The 16,944-nt window shown below is 43.0% G+C and overlaps 1 protein-coding gene across 4 annotated transcripts in view; it reads right to left on the bottom strand.

Annotated features, from left to right (window-relative positions):
* Positions 1-16,944, bottom strand: part of LOC138566734 (sprouty-related, EVH1 domain-containing protein 2-like) — a 654,794-nt gene that overhangs the window by 258,907 nt on the left and 378,943 nt on the right. For all 4 annotated transcript variants that reach the window (XM_069644362.1, XM_069644363.1, XM_069644361.1 and 1 more), the window contains one exon: positions 10,972-11,146. In XM_069644362.1, the coding sequence (XP_069500463.1) occupies positions 10,972-11,146 (175 nt within the window). The remainder of the gene's footprint in view (positions 1-10,971; positions 11,147-16,944) is intronic.

The following is a 16,944-nucleotide window of genomic DNA, read 5'->3' as shown; positions in this document are numbered from 1 at the left end:
ATATGTGATGACAACAGTGTAAGGAACTACTGAAGGAAAAGTACTCCAAAGACAGGCCCACAGAAATCACAAGACCCAAGAACTACAAGAGTTAATGAGAGACTATCAAAGGAGATGATGCTAAGAATTATATGAGCCAAAAAGAAAACTGTATATAAAAAGACTATCCATGAAGAAGAGAAGACCAGGGGAAGAAGAGGCATGGTATGGGCAGATCTAGTTATTTTGGACAGAGGACATATTTACTTTGAACTTCCTGACATCTGACGAGCACCTTTAGTTCCTTTCGATAGTGTAAGGGTGCAGAAGAGAAGAATGAGACTTATACTTGTAACTAAACTAAATAGGTAATGGATGACCTTGGTCCAGAAGAATGACTCCCTTCTTCTGGACAGCGTGTCACAGTTCTGTTTATAAGATGAGATATTTACCAGAGGGAATGACTCCCTTCCCCAGGTCTCAACTCCTTTCCAAGGTACAAAAGAAGTTCCAGGTTGCAATGTAAACAACATTAAAATTCTCAGTTCAACTCAAAGGTTAAAGTTCCAGTGTAAACATCAGCATTCCTTATTACCCATAGTTGTTTCTTCACTATGGGATTTTCTGGGGAGTTCCTCCCTTCTTCGGATATCTTGTAGGCTCCAATACCTAAACATTTCTCATAGTGTTTTCCTCCACACACACACCACCAGGTGGGAATGGCTCCCTCCCCCTGGGCTTTCTCTTCACTTGATTTCACACTCTCCCAGTGTCGGGTGGAATGACTCCCTTACTCCTGATCTTCCTCAGGCTTCTTCTTGTACTTCACAACAGTTGGGGGAATTTCCCCTTTGCCTGGCCTTTCTCAGGCTTCAGTTTTCTACCTTACAACAGTTTGGGGAATGTCTCCCTTGCCCTGGCCTTTCTCATGCACTTCACTTGTTGCGGTTTCCTGACCTAGGTTTCTTCTTTGGTTGTGTAGGCAGACCTGGATCACTATCCTGCCAGGTACTGCCACGAGTATGATGCAAATTGAGGCTCCCCTCCTGTTCACGATGTGGGTTACAGACCCCATTCTCTTAACTATTTATGGGTTTTTCTCTACCCGGTAAACTATTTTGCAAGTTATTATAAACCTGTTTGTTTCTTCTCACTGTTTTTGGGTCGCAGACCTCAGTAATGCAATGTCTCTTATTCCCCATTATGATCCCGGCAGCCCCTGTACCTTCTGGGGTTTTGCCGGATCCTCTATGCCGGTCTCGGAGTCTTCGGTTTCCCCAAACGGCTTCCTTTCTTCTTTCATGTTCGCGCTGTCCGTGGCAGCTCTGCAGCGTTTTTCCAAGAGCGCGTGGTCCGATGACGTTTCTTGCCTGGACGTCTTCCTGCCATGGTCTCCGGTCATTCTGTGCTCAGCAGACTGGATAGGGACGCCTGGACTCCTCTACACGCGTCCCTGTCAGCAGCTCTGCTCCCTTCACCAGCGGGACGTCCTTCTTGTGCACAGTGCCTCCAGGGAGGGTCAGACTCTCTCGTCATTCCTTATTTGCTTTTAAAACATGTGCCTTGATATCTAACACACTCAGTCAGGTTCTCAGGAAGATTCCTCATTGCTCCGTGCCTCCTCGTCTCAGTATGTGTCACTGGGAATTCAATGAAGTCATTCCTGTTCTTCCTTGTCTCACCTCGTGAGTGTATTACTAACCCAGCAAGCACAGATGGAAGCGGGTAACAGGTTAGTGGAAGGTAAGGAAGAGGGTGTAAAAGGTGGGCATAGGGTTGTAATACTCCAGAGGGACTAGCGGGTAGCGACCTCTCTGCCCTGGCCTCATGGGAAAGGGCTCCCTCTCAAGGGGAGAAGTGATGACATACAAGGATTCATCATAATAGGTCGAGTATTGCCTTTAGCAAAAGGGAGAGAGAGGCATTATTCTTATCATTTTTATTAAAGAGAGTACATAATGTCCTCAATGTGTCCGACTCCTTCTGACCTACCACACCACCTATGGCTACGCTAGTCTCTGTGACAATTTTCACCTATTACCTGCCCCTCCCCATGTAAAACAACCTCCCTAGGATCTCTTTGAGCTAGCCTTGCACTTTTCAAGGGATGCCTATGCTATTTGTTAACAGCCTTCTGTAAGGTAATGGCATATTTGCAATTATAAACCAGCTCTTGTGCAATATAAATGTCTCAGCCAAGTGTGCATTCGGGCACTTGATTTCTAATCAATATGTATGCTCTTGCACCTGTTCCATGCTCTGAATTTCTGTTAACACGCATTGGCAAAGCTGATAGTTTTGATTCTTGTACAGGAATTCGATAGGGATTTGCGAGGCACTGTCATTATATACGAAGGTGCTAAAACCATTTGCCAGCTGTTGTCATCTTATGGCCAGGGAGTACCATTATGGAAGTGTGTGGAAAATGCCAAGGCATGCCTAACTAAAAGCCAAATCTGTTGGCTTTGCCAAAGCTTAATTTAATGTATAGTCTCTCTGCCTCTCATTGGTGTTGGCAAGCATGCAGAGGACAACTGTTGTGCTCTTTGTTGGTACAAAATGCCCTTTAAATGGTATGATCCACTCCAAGTTTAAGCCAGCAACCAACACCACCCCATCCACTCTGCCAGGCTGGATGTGCATAGACCAATGCTCCTGCATTAGAGTCCTCCTGTAGTGCTCACACAAGCTCATCTTCACTTATTGATGTCATCAGGGCAAGTCCTTCACCAGAGGTGAGATCATTCCGACGGGTAAAGAGCCCTCTGCGCGGTGGACAGAGCCAATGGAAAGTCATGTTGGCCAACAATTTTTAAAGTGAGTTTCGCCTCTCCTGGGGGGAAAAGAGCATATTCAAACAAAGGATCCTGGGAGAACACGTCCGTGGATAGAGTGTTTAGGTTTGTTTTGAGACCTGCTTTTTGTATTGTTACGTAACAGCAAAAAATCTAATACTTTGAACTTCATAAAAACCAGCTATTCTTATTAAATTATTGTTTAAGACATACATCCTGGCAATACGGAGAGTTATTGGCCTAGAAGCCGTGGAATTCAGCCAATGGCAAACATGAAGATGCATAAGCAGTGATCAGGTCACACAGTCTCCTATATTGCTACATAGCACCGGGCTTTAAGATTGTTGGCACAGGGCCACTGAGCCAGACGAACATCTTTCACGCTTATTTTATTGATTTTGCTCCATTCAGAACTTGAAATTGTGTTCATCTAGTTGTTATCTGAAATGATATTATTAATATGTGGTTATGTATTTATGATTTTGTTAGGTTTTGTTTAATTGATATCTTAGTGTTATAGTGATATGGGGGTTGGGGGTCTCTAGTGTGGGTTTCTAATTGCTGATACAAGTTAAAATTATTTATTTAATCGTTCCTCATACTGGTCAATGGTTCAGTTGTTATTATTGATCTACGATAGGAATATTTAAAAAATGAGTTATAGGATCATAGTGATGTCGCTTTTGATATTAGAGTGGGTTAGGTTTTCTGCAAATGTTATACTTATCTAATGTTGAATATTATATTTTAAATTGAAAGATAGGCGATTGTTTGATTTGACTATTGTTGTTTACCAGCTGGGTGGGTATATGTATTACTAATAGACTTAATATAGAAATGTAATGTGACTAGGTTCAATGTCATAGTTATTAGAATATTGAGTGGGTGGTGTATAGGAATTATGCTGATTGTTATTAAAGGGAGAAATATTGTGATTATATATGGGTTGGGCATAGGTTCTGAGGGTTGTGGTTTAGAAGTAGTGGGTTGTATGTTTACTTTCTTTGATTTGTCCTGGACCTAGACAATATTCACGATGATTTGGTTGTTGTTTGTGTTTTGTGTTATGTTTGTATGTTTTATGTGTCTTTGGGGTAAGGGATTATTTACACTTTTTTGCTTCACTTTATTCATGGTTATGGGAGCAGGTTTAATTATAGGATTCAACATTGTATGTAGGAAATGGATACTCTGGTTAATCATTGAATTGTAGATGATGGGGTTGTTACATTTTGTCACATGGAATGTTAAAGGGATGAATTGTCCTAAGAAGGGGAGGTCTATACTGCACAAGTTGAAAAGGGAAAAGGCGGATGTCATCTTCTTACAAGAGAGTCATTTGACGGAACAACTGGGTACTTTTTATGGCACTATGAAATATATGAAAGCTCTGTTGAATCTTTACACAGGCAGATCTAGAGGAGTGGGTTTGCTGTTTCAAAAAACCTTAGGCATGAAAGTTGAGAATGTTGTTATGGATGATGAAGGACATTTATTTTGGTTGATGTCTTATATGAAGGGAAGATTTTGACATTGGGATCTGTATGTAGTCCTTATACAAATGGTATTGGTTTTTTTCAACACGTTAACAGATTGTTTGAAGACCATGAAGGATGACAAGATTGTTTTGGGTGGTGATTTTAATTGTGTTTTGGATGCTTCTTTGGACAGATTGTCAAACTGTAGGTTTTCAGGTTTAAAATTGAGTGGTGTTTTTAACAACTTTTTAGATACATTTGATTTAGTGGATAGTTGGAGATTATTACATCCCAAGGATAAAGAATTCATGTTCTACTCTCCAGTGTATGATTCTTACTCAAGATTGGATTATTTGTTGGTGACTGACACATTGATTGATGATATTGTGGGTGTTAATATAGGTGAGAGATGCTTTTCGGACCATGCATTGGGACACTTGAATATTGATAAGAAAATGGGTACATTGAACAGAGAAAAATGGAGATCAAAACATTTATTTTAAAGGATGAGAAGGTTTGTGAGGAGCTGAATGTTTTTATTGACCATTTCTTTGAGGATAATTTGAACTCTGCATATGATCTGATGGTATGGGATGCTTTCAAAGCTACCATTCGGAGAGAATTGATTAATTGGACTTCCAGGAAGAGAAATGAGGGGGGGAAACAGATAAAAGATCTCAAATTGATATTAAAACCCATGCAACAAAAATATGCACTTTCTGGTAAGAAAGGGGATAGGTTGGGAGTTGATGAGACTAAGACTAAGTTGAAAGAAGTTTTAGATGAACAGGTTGAAAGAGGCTTATATTTTATAAAGCAAACGTTTTGGGAAGAAGGGGATACGAGTGGTCGTTTATTGGCTAATAGGTTGAAGAGTCTGACTGAAAGGTCATTTATTCATAAGATTTTGGATAATGCTGGGAACATTAAGGTTAAAAGTAGAGATATTTGTGACTGCTTTAAAACAGTTTATGCTTCCTTATACTCAGAGAATTCTCAGTCTGATGAAATGATGCTGAATAATTTCTTTGCGAAAATAGAATTGCTGATTTTGTCTGAGGAAGGGAGAGAGGCCCTTGATGCCCTGATTTGTGAAAGTGAGGTGAGCGAAGCAATTTGTATCCTTAAGGTTGGTAAATCTCCAGGTTTTGACAGGTTGCCCGTTGAATTTTATAAATCCTTTAGTATGGTTTTGGTCCTAAGACTGTGCAGGCTCTATAATCAGTTTCTCTGAGAAGGGAAATTATCTCCTTCGATGCGGGAGGCAGTTGTGACGATAATTCCCAAACAAGGAAAGGACTCAACCAAATGTGGTAGTTATAGGCCTATCTCTCTACTAAATTTTGATCTGAAAATGTTTACGAAGATTATGGCTACTAGATTACAGAAATACACTGGGGCGTTAGTAGATTACTCACAAGTTGGCTTTATGCACAATAGATATGGATACGATAATATTAGAACCTTATTGAATATAATTGGCCTGTCAAAAATGGAAGTGGATGAAGTTATGATTGTGTTTTTTGATGCCGAAAAGGGGTTTGACTGTGTCAATTGGTCTTTCTTAAATTACACATTGGTTCGGATGGGATTTTGTCCGCATTTTCTGAATATGGTAGGTGCTCTGCAATATGATATCTCAGCTAGAATATGGGTTAATGGGATCATGTCTAAATCTTTCAAACTATTTCGGGGAACCAGACAGGGTTGTCCACTTTCTCCCTTCTTGTTTAACTTAGTGCTTTAACCACTGTTGTCATATATTAGGCAGGCAAGAAATATTTGTGGATGAAAATTGAAAGATGGTGAGGTAAAGGTGTTAGCATATGCTGATGATTTAACGGTAGTGTTGTCAAATCCAGTTGAAGGAGGAACCTTACTTCGGAGTATGTTACAGGAGGTGGAATGGTTATCGGGTTATAAGGTTAACTGGGGAAAGACGGTTGTTTTTCCTTTGAAAATGAATCCAATAAGTAGAAGGTTGTTGGATTGGGATTGTCAATGGGCGGAGGTTTCGGTAAAATATTTGGGTGTCTATTTGGTGCGAGATGTAAGAAGGACAGTGGATTTTAATGTGGATAAATTGAAAGAAACTTTAATGAACGATATACGTAGATCGGATAGATTAACTTTGAATATGTGGGCATAAATAAATGTGGTTGAAATGGTGTTGCTTCCAAAAGCTTTATACAATCTCTTCCCCTAAAAATCACAAAAAAAGTATTGAAACGCATTGATAAGATTTTTATGGACTTTTTGTGGGGAGTGGGAAAAAAAACGAAGATTCCAAGATTTATTTTGGCACACAGTGTTAAGGATTTGGATTTTGGATATCCTTTATTGGAAAATTACTACAAGGGGTTCCTTGTAAAAAAGGCTTATTATTATTTTAGGGAAGATGGATATTCAGATCCGTTTTGGCTTCAGATGGAAAAGGAAAATTTGCACCCGTTACCCATTGATTGTTTATATTCGTATGGAAAGTTACCAAAACCCAGGTTAAAGGTTGAGGCGTTAGAAGTTAACAAAGTCGACTTTGGTCTCATTAATTAAATGGTGTGATGAGAAAGTATTTATTTATAGCACTGCTTCCATTTGGTTGAATCCGGGTTTGAAGATTGAGAGTAAAATGTTGTATTGGAAAGGATGGGCTCACAAAGGAATTTTGAGGATAGGAGATGTGTGGGGAAATGATCGAATGGTTGCGTTTGAGGATCTTGTACTCCTATTTGGATTGAGTAATAGGGAAATCGAAAGATATAGATGTTTGAAGCAGTTAATGTTGGAAAGGCATCGAATGCTCAGTGAACCATTGAGTAACAAACCACAATTGTGTATACTGTATTGTGCTGCTCCAAATGTAGTTTCCACATTTACTAAATTGATACCTGTACTGGAATGTATGCAGGCTTCATGGGAGACAATGAGAATGAAGTGGGCGACTGAATTGGGGAGTGATATATCAGAAAAGGATTGGGATAATGCTTGGAGGGTGGCAGTGAGAGATAAAATGGATTTGAATTTAAGATATACTCATCAGCAAATCTTAGGGCGCATTTATTGGACCTCAGTGAGGATGAAGGCGAGGGGCTTGATGGATTCAGATTTGTGTTGGCGGTGTAATCATTTAAGAGGAACTTATTTACATATGCTGTGGGAGTGTGAGAGAGCACTTGCTTTTTGGAAGGATGTTCTGGATCGAATGGATTTAATGCTGGGTGATTCATTCCCTCCAACTTTTGAATCTGTGATTTTCCTCTCAAATGAAAGTAGAAGTCTGAGAATTTGTTGTGCTTCTGATTGGATCAATAGGGCATTGATGACAGCTATAAAACATATTATGAAGGTATGAAAATCACGAGGAAAAAAAACACATGTTGATGGTTGGTTGGTAGATATGCGCATATTATCGAGACATGAAAAGTCTTGTGCTTATCGGCTTCATCGGGAGACTGAATATTTTGAAAGTTGGGAATCCTTCAATGATTTATTCGGGTAAAGTGAAGTTAGTTGGTTTGGTAAATGATAGGGTTAGGGCGGGGTTGGTGTTGTGGTGTTATGTTTGTGTTTGTGTATATGTTGTGTGTGCTTTTACTATATATTTTGGGTATAGGGTGGGAATTTTGGGTGAGGTTTCATTGCCATATGGTTGATGTTTTTGTATTTAAAAGAATTGTTGGGATATTGTTACTTTGGTGATTCTCACGAATGTTGTTATTGTTATATATGAGTTCAAATTAAATAAAGATGGTAAAAAAAAAGAACTTAAAGGAAAAACAAGCATTGACAAAGCCAGTAGTTTTGCTGTTTAGTGCTGTTCTTTGCATTTTGCATTCATAGGAACAAGGGTGTGAGAAGGAGAGTGCAAAGTGTCAAAGGAGAATGTGATCAGGGATGGGGGTATGCAAAAGAATGAAAAGGGGAATAGAGCAAGTGGTGGTAGAGAGTGGGGTAGGGCGGGTGGCTGGGGGTAGAGAGTGGGGGTAGAGTGGGTGGCTGGGGGACGCGCAAGAGTGGTAGAGAGAGTGGGCGTAGGGTGAGTGGCTGGGGGTAGAGCGAAGGGGGGTAGGGAGAGTGGGGGTAGGGTGGGGGTTTGGGGTAGAGCGAGGGGGGTAGAGAGAGTGGGTGTAGGGTGGGTGGCTGGGGGTAGAGAAAGTGGGGCCATGGCGGGTGGTTGCGGGTAGACAGTGTGGGTATGTGGAGAGAGTGGTGGGTGTATGGGGTAGGGAGATGGGGTAAGTTGGGTGATTCGGGGTAGAGAGAGTGGATATGTGGCGAGTGGTTGGTGTGTGGGGGTGGGTAGGGTGGGTGGTGGTAGAGAGTGAGATAGTGGATGGTAGAGGATGTTGGGGTATGTTGGTGGATGGGTGGGTTTAGAGACAGTGGGGTTAGGGTGGATGGGTATGGGTAGTGTGGGTGGGTAGGGCTAGCGGGAGTGGAGGGCGTGTGGGGGTAGAGAGAGTGGAGAGTTAGGTGTGGGTAGAGAAGTTGGAAGGGGTGGGTTGATGAAGAGAGAGTGAGGGGATGGTTGTGTGGGGTTAGAGAGAGTGGGGGGCAGAGAGAGGATGGGAGGGTGTTGACAGTTAGTGAGGGCAGTAAACATGAAGAACAAAATAGCCTTGTTGATAGTAGTCCAAAATAGCCCAAACAAAACCCGATCAGCGTATGTAAGGGGGTGGGGTGGGGGGTAAGAGTGTTGAAGTCCGTTGGATGGGGTAGAGGGAGTGGGTGGGGCTAGAGAGAGTGGGCATGGAGTGGGTTGGTGGGGGCAATGAGGCAGCCTTGGGAGGACTAAAAATAAAGATCCAACATCAAAAGTATCCCAAAAAAGCCCCATCATATGTGAAATTGCCCTCAATAGCCCAATAACAAAACCTTACAAATCACTCTATGGCTGTGAAATGGAAACCCCGGTAACAGACTTGCTTATTACAAAGCTGCTGATTGGAACAATTATTGTTAGAGAACTTCTCACTGGGTAGTTTGGTGGAGGAGTTTGGAAAAAATTAACTTTAGAGTGTTGGAATTTTCATGCTGTGGCATTGCAGGTTGTGAAGCCAACCAGATATTCTCAGTTTTGAATTGCCCTTCCTTCTCTCTCTTCTGTAACAACGGATTTGGCAAAAGCCACAAAAATTCCCCAATACCGACAACGGTGTCAGCAAAAGAAAACGCTCATATATAGCTGCTGAGTAACTGATGCTCGGTTGCCATGAAAGCAGACTCCATTTTTTATGGTTTTGGGCCAGCGTGATATGGTGACACGTGGAGGTCACACAGACACTTGCAGTTATCAGAATAAACCTGGTGTAACAGGTAAGTGCGGGGACAGTGAGAGTCAACCAGAGAGGCTGCTGTAAGGTGGACAGCCATCAGGATCTGTGGCCACACAGGCGATTAAATCATTGAAGCTTTGGATCCTGATTGGTGGTAAATATCACAGACTTCCTCTTCAAGTGCTAATAAGACTCAGAAACCTAAATAGGAGAACATGTGCAACGTTGTGTGTTTGAAGCAGGTACACTTTCTGTCACACAACGACTTCCTGTCCACTACAAAATGTCAATGCGGGAAATGTTTCATTTATGTCGTTTTAGGCTGGAAAAAGGGCATCCTAGCTAGCTTTTCCAGATATTTATTGTGCCTTAGAATTCGATGCAAGACTTAAGTTACCAGCAAAACCGGCACATAAACATAATCCTGCTTCTTCGACCTGTCGTTGGTTATGGTTATCAAGTGTTGCAGAAATCAAAATGGCGGTATCGGCAGCTACTGGTTACTCTACAAACCAGATGTAAATGTTTATTGCATAGAAAACATCCCCGCCATTGCCCTTCCCAATAATTGCGTTTATGATGGACTTAAAACATGAACAGGGAGAGCACAGGTATTTCGAATTTGTAAGTGCTTTTTCTCGAGTAATCGTTAAATGTTAAGGTGAGGGTAAGGCTAAGGAATACATTTTGGATAGGTTCAGGGTTATAAATACGAGTAGGTTTAGTATTAGGGATAGAGTAGTAGTGAGAGTTAGGGTTGGGGCTGTGAGAATGTGCCACCACCATTGAATGACCAAAGTAAAGTGGAAACGGTTTATGGTTAGGATGATGAAGCTTGGGGATTCTCACCAATAAAAGTAAATCTAACTTAGAATAAAGCGGTTTGTGCATGTCGAAATCACTTGACATTTGATTTTCAAGATTCCACTCAAGTATAAAAACCTTTGTTGAAAACACATTTAATCTAAAGTATAGCAATGTAATGTAAGGAATTTGCACACAAGGAAAAAGGACTTGGTGAAGGAACAACTAGTGGAATACAGACCCAAGTTACGAATGTAGATCTGGTAATTCTCTCTACTCATTTGTGTTCACCAATATGATTAGTCAATTTAATGAAGATATATGTCCTGGGAGGGTAGCTCAATGGCAACGTGCCTGCTTTTGAAGCAAGACGACACAAAGCAGCACAGGTTCGATCCCCAGGTCGCGCTTAGAAACCTCCGGGTATTTAAGCGCGTTATAAACACACAACTAAGACAAACAATTATGCAACTATAACAAACAATTTCTGTAATAGCGTCTCAATTCCCGCTGGCTGTGTGAGTGCTTTAAAAATTCGAAAAAAATAATAATATATAGCTTTTCCCTTTTCTGGAAATGTGTTTTTTTCTTTGTACCAAAATCTAGAAACCTAGGTAGTGAGCAAAGTTCAGATCTTACGTTCTGGTCTCGTAGCCGCTCCCCACGAATGAGGTACCGCCGTAGCTGCTGCCCATCTTCAGCACGCTTGGCCTTGCAGATCATGACGTGACTTAGGCCGCCTCCACCCATGGGCACCCAGCCCCCACTTGAATCATCTCTGGTCATCACCACTGCTCGTACCCGGACCATGTAACTGAAATTAAAGACATTTCTCTTTATCATTGCAAACCTCTGATTTGGAACACACATATTCACCCAGTCCACATCTCCAAAACCCCAGTAAGAACATGCGCAGAGAAAAAATGAACAGTTCTTGGGATCACAAAATGTATAAAGACTAATAATAGTTGAGAAGGATCATTTAAGAATGAAGAGATTTTGGAAGGAGGGCATACACTATAGACTATACTGACCTGACTCACAATGTATATTATTATAAAAGACAACCCATTGTGTTATTTTCCCATTTACCCACAATCCAGGAGTTTATTGTCAATTTAAGGACAGACTTAGTTATTCCTCAGGCCTAGTCATTACTTCTCATTTTTCCTTCCCACTGCTTGGTCGTCACGCTCACGCTTCACTCCTTCGCACACCACGTTTCTCCTCCTCATTCATCACACATTGTACATATTATGATATTATCATTCACCATAATCACATATCATTCATGTTTCTCATTCCTCCTCCTCCTTCATCAGTTATCACCCTCACGCCTCATACCTCAATGCATCTCTTTGTGACTGATGCATCCATTGTCACTACTAGTTATTTGTCGTTCTCCTTCCTCAGTCTGCATTCTAAGCTCTGAAGAGAGGGTCCCAAGAATGCCCCTGCTTGCCCCCAGGAAAATGACAGGACATAGAGCCAGGAATGCTCAAAGTCACCCATCTTATTTTGGACGAATCCCAAGTGCACTGTTTGCTGACACGTACACAGAAAGGTATCCCTCAACCAGCAATAGAGACCAAATCTAGTGCATATTCTTACAGGTATAGGGGAAGAAACAGAGATCGTGAATGGGAATACCCTAATGGACAGTCTCAATTAAGCACCAAGAATCCACGATCCTGACGTCATTAGTGACACCACGACATAGCAGCATTAGTCATGAAGCACACTCGCACCCCTGCACCGCTTTACATGAACACACATTCAAATACACGAAGAACATGCTTACACAGTTCTATAGCTACACAGTTCTATGCTATGATCGTTTATTTATATAGCTCTTATATGGTTATAGATCAAAGGATCGACTACAAAGGATCGAATGGTCAAAGGATCGACGCAAAAGGACCGAAAACAAAAGGATCGAAAATGTTGGGGGTTTTTTGTACATTTTTTTTTTTGAGGGTGTCGCCCCAACCCCTGTTTTTGTGGTAAAAACCACTTTTTCCCTAAATGTAAACCCCCCCAAAAATATATAATTTTTTAAAAAATGTGATCCTTTTGTTTTTGGCCCTATTGCGTCGATCCTTTGACCATTTGATCCTTTGTAGTCGACCCTTTGACCGGACACCCTCTTATACACAATGTGTTTCAAAGCTCTTCGAGGCATGGGAGGGAACAAGGGAAAATACAATGACATTCTTACAGGACATGAACAGTAAGGATGTGAAATTAACTATCATACTCGGCCTGATGACATTTCAGTGCAAGAGCTAAGACATAGTTAAGGAAGGGAGAGGGAGAGTGGGAAGGAAATGGAAACAGACAGGCGACTACCGTACTGGGTCTGACGACATTTCTGGTAGAGCTGGAGAAAAACAAAAGGTGAGGGAGAGATGTGCAGAAAGGGAGGGGAGGAACAAAACAAGCGACTATCGTACTAGGCCTGACGACATTTCGGATAGTGCTCGGGGGGTGGGGGGGAACAAGTAAGGTGAGGAGGTAGGAGACAGACAAGCTTGCTATCATACTAGGTCCAGGGACAATTCTGATAGAGCAAGTGCATAGAAGAATGTAAGGGGAGGAGGAGAGGTGATAGGAAAAGGGGGGAAGGGAGAGGAGGAGAGAACAGAGAGTAAGCAGTCAAAAGAGTGGCGAAGCAAGAGGGGAGAGCGAATACAATTGCAGAAGTCTGTAGTAACACATAATGTTGCAAGCCAGGATACAAGATGAAGATGGGAACAGCGTGATTCAGGCTCACCAGGAGTACAAGATGCAAAGGAAGTTCAGCATGAGAGTTGAGAAAGGGTGACACACCGTGAATCAATGAAGTCCATAAAAGTCAAATCCAGCATTGACTAAAAGACGATGATGGTGAAACCAGAAATCAGGACGGACTCCTGCAGAAGTAGGCTGGATGAGGGTTGAGGGGGAGCAGGGTAGAAGAATCAAGTAAAACAGACAGCACCTGGGTGCTTGAAGGGGTGGCACACAGAACATCACGAGGGGACCGGAGGGGGTGGGAATGGTCTGTGGGGACAGAGGGAGTATATCCAGTGCTAGAGGACCGATACATATACATACTGTGAAAGCTTTTATTATTTTTATCATTAGCCAAATGCAGTAATGCAGAAATGCAAGGCAACAAGAGATCCTGAGCAAGCTTGCAGATGCTTAAGTAAATTAACCCTATTGGACTACAGGAGTATGTATGGAGCCTGGTAGTACCATCTTTGAGAATCCTATAGGTTTCGTAGCATGACATTAGCATGTAGAAATCATAATATAGATCTAAGGAAAATGATAGAAGGCCTCAAGCAACAGAGCACAAGACGAGCTGATTCAGGCTGCATGGAGAGCAAAGCAGGCTCACAGCCAAGTTCAGAGATACACAGTCGCATTCCAAACATTGACAAGAGACCAGATGCAGAAAAAGGGAATAGATCCTCATAAATGCAGGCTCATGAGCTTGATTGTGTGGTCTACGAGCATGTGATGCAGCCGAGCCAGACAATGGGCATTCACCCGTAGTGGGAAAGCTGATCCGATCCCAGAAAACCAGAGGAGGAATGAAACAAGTGTTGCAAACATAGGAGCACACTCTGATAGGCAAAGGTGGTACTCTGCCAGTTACAAAACAGACACATTCATTTCACATCACCCTGAAGTGGTGCACAGAGAGCTGAGAACCGAATTGAGTCCCAGGCTTGGCGAGATCAGCTCCAGCCAATCAAAGAATAGAAAATCGGGGTGGTTAGCAAGGAGCAAGAACCAATAGTAAGCCCATTAGTCTGCAACAATGTAATACATAGTTAATCGGGGAGGGGACAGGTCAGCCACCTGACATGCAAGGACCAGTAGAATAACCTCTATTTGGTACTTCCATATGGATTACCACTCTCGATACCCAATCATTTGGAGCAGTAGGTTTTTCAGGGAAGGGCCAGGGATGATGTATTTGTCCTCAAAACTGAAACGCACACCATGGAATACTGAGAGGTACTGGAGAATCATGAATGTCTTGTATGATCCCTGTTTTCTTTAAATAAACTGCAGTTTCAACTTGCCGTTGTCTGAGTCCTCGGTTTATTCTGAGGAAGAGAGTTGGGCCCTTGAGAGTCAAACGGACCCCCAGATGACCTCTGGCATACCTGGGAGAATTACCCCAACAAGTTGGTAACAGAGTGTATGGTTAGGCTATGTTAGTCCGGCACAAAGCCGAATCTCCCATTCAGCCTGAAAGGCTGCAGGACCCTTCGCGTGTTTCGAGAAAACAGGTAATGCGTGCCCCATGGAAAGCCTATCAGGAGCCATCCTGGGAAATATCCTGCCCGAAGTCTGTGAGGCGTCCAGCAGACCAGGAAGGCGAAGTGGAAGCCAAACAGCGTCAGCAGACCACAGAGTGTAAGTATAGACCCAGCCACACAGCAACTGGGAGCGGGAGGGGGTATTGAGTATTGTGGAGTATTGTTTAGCATTGTTGAGTTGTGTCAAGTATTGTCAAGTTTAGCAGGGACAGGAGGAGAGGTAAATGTCATTTTCTGTGGTTAGGGCACATTCAGTTTAGAGGTAAAATCTTAGACTATTGACTCGAGAGCACGGATGACAGAAATTATGTAAATAGTGGATTTCCTGTGAGTTGGCTGCTTTTGCTCGGGTCATAGATTATGTTATCTCTGTAACGTTTAGCAAGGGAGCTGACCTAGATTGCCGAAGGTGATTCGTCTGGTTACGTTTTGGAGGCGTTTTACTTGTAAGGTGACACTACAGGTACAGATCGAACACAAGAGAATAGTGGTATACTCTGCTAAGAGGCAGGAAGACAGCTATGGAGTTTGTGTTGTGATTGTGTGTATTTTTGGGAAATGGGGTTATAGCATTGTATTTGACTTCTTAGCACTACCTTCTTTACTAAATTGGTGATGTCACTCGTAGGTTTGTGCATAGGAGTTGGAGAACACGAGGCGGTGAGGATCTAGCATTGGAAAGTTTGAGATTGGCAGATGAGGGTGTGCAGTGGCGCTGTGGGGAAGGCGCATGTGCAAGATTTGAGGGTGTGCCTGAGGAGGCAACGATAGTGACGGGGCGGTGCACGGAGCACGCCCGATAGGTGATTGTGGAGCCAGAGAGGCTTGGAACAAATTGAAGGCATTGTGATTACACTGTTTTTCCCCTAACAGCATAATATCGAAATCCTCGATTCAGGTCAGGTAAGAGCAATGTATCAAGGGAAGTGCAAGGGTGACACGCCCCTACAGCACCTGTGTAAGACCCTCACACCTTATAAAGACAAGATTTACAAATATAGCGTAGAATAGACTAAAAGCACTTAGGGGAAATTAACCAAACCATGGTCATCAAGCAGATGTTTCTCCAAGGATGTGCAGCAATCACTTCTGACACATTTACAGGGTACATATAAGAGGAAGAAGCTAGCAAAGCCGCATGACAATATTCGAGCTGTGGAGGATGTTTCAGGAGGGCGAGGGGATGCAGCGAGGCGTCGGTGGATGCTGAGCCAGCAGGAGGCGTAGGGGACGTGCCCCCACCCTCCGCTCCCCCACCCTCACCTGCAAGCAAGAACTCTGAGGACACAGACGATGAGCTGGGGATGTACCCATTATGAGAGCTAAAAGCAGCAGATGGGTATTAAAACCCGATATATATAACCACCGCCATATACCAATGCAGAGGGACAGAAGGTGAAAGGGCAGCCGATCAGCAAAAGAGGAGTGAGTACAGAAAGGGTGCGAAGGAGGGGCTAGGGGGTCATAGCCATGAATGAGTGGGTAGGGTGACAAATCCTCCTAAAGCACGAAGGGGATGATATGATAGGTTATTTATAACGCAGTTAATACCCAGAGGTTTCTAAGCACGGTCCCGGGGATCGAACCTGTGTTGCTCCATGTCGTCTTGCTTCCAAGGCAAGCACGTTGCCCCTGAGCTATCATCCAGAAACAATGGAAACGAATGGAGAGGCAGAGGGAGCAACCAAAGAAATAGAGGGCCTTAAGGTAAACAGTGAAGCAAAGGATTGGTTCAAAATAATGGAGGAAATGGACAGAAAGTAAAGGGAACGAGAAGAGGCTAGAGAGGGAGCGCAGAGAGAGGAAGAGGGAGGAAGAGAAAGAGCAGGGGCAGAGGGAAAGGAGGAGAAAGGAGCAAGAGAAGAGATCGAGAAATGAAGGGAAACAGATGAGAAGAAAAAACAAATGTTATTAGACAGGGGACGGAGGAAGTGGCAGATAGAGCAAATAGCACGAGAGCGTGCACGCAAGGATGAGCACATGATTAAAGACAGAAGAGCATGATGGGCACTAGCAAGGGAGACAGCATGAGCATGGGGGAGGAGGTAGGCGCACAGAGCCAGACAGTACAACCCTGCCAAGCAGGACCACGACAGCAGCAGAAGGCATGGGCATGGGGTCCTATGGAGATAAGGGTGGCATAGACTAGATCAATCCAAGGGGGAAGCCTGGGGAAGACACAACCTCTAGGAGACTGAGCTTCATGGACTATCTTTGCAGCGATATAGAGACAGTCAGAAGATGACTTAGGGGCAAGTGGGGATGAGAAGAGAGGGCAACCAAGGTATAGGTC

Source organism: Ambystoma mexicanum, chromosome 2p (assembly GCF_040938575.1).
Source record: "Ambystoma mexicanum isolate Mex_15411 chromosome 2p, UKY_AmexF1_1, whole genome shotgun sequence".
NCBI classification, from domain to species: Eukaryota; Metazoa; Chordata; class Amphibia; order Caudata; family Ambystomatidae; genus Ambystoma; species Ambystoma mexicanum.
This window is presented reverse-complemented; position numbering and strand designations above follow the sequence as displayed.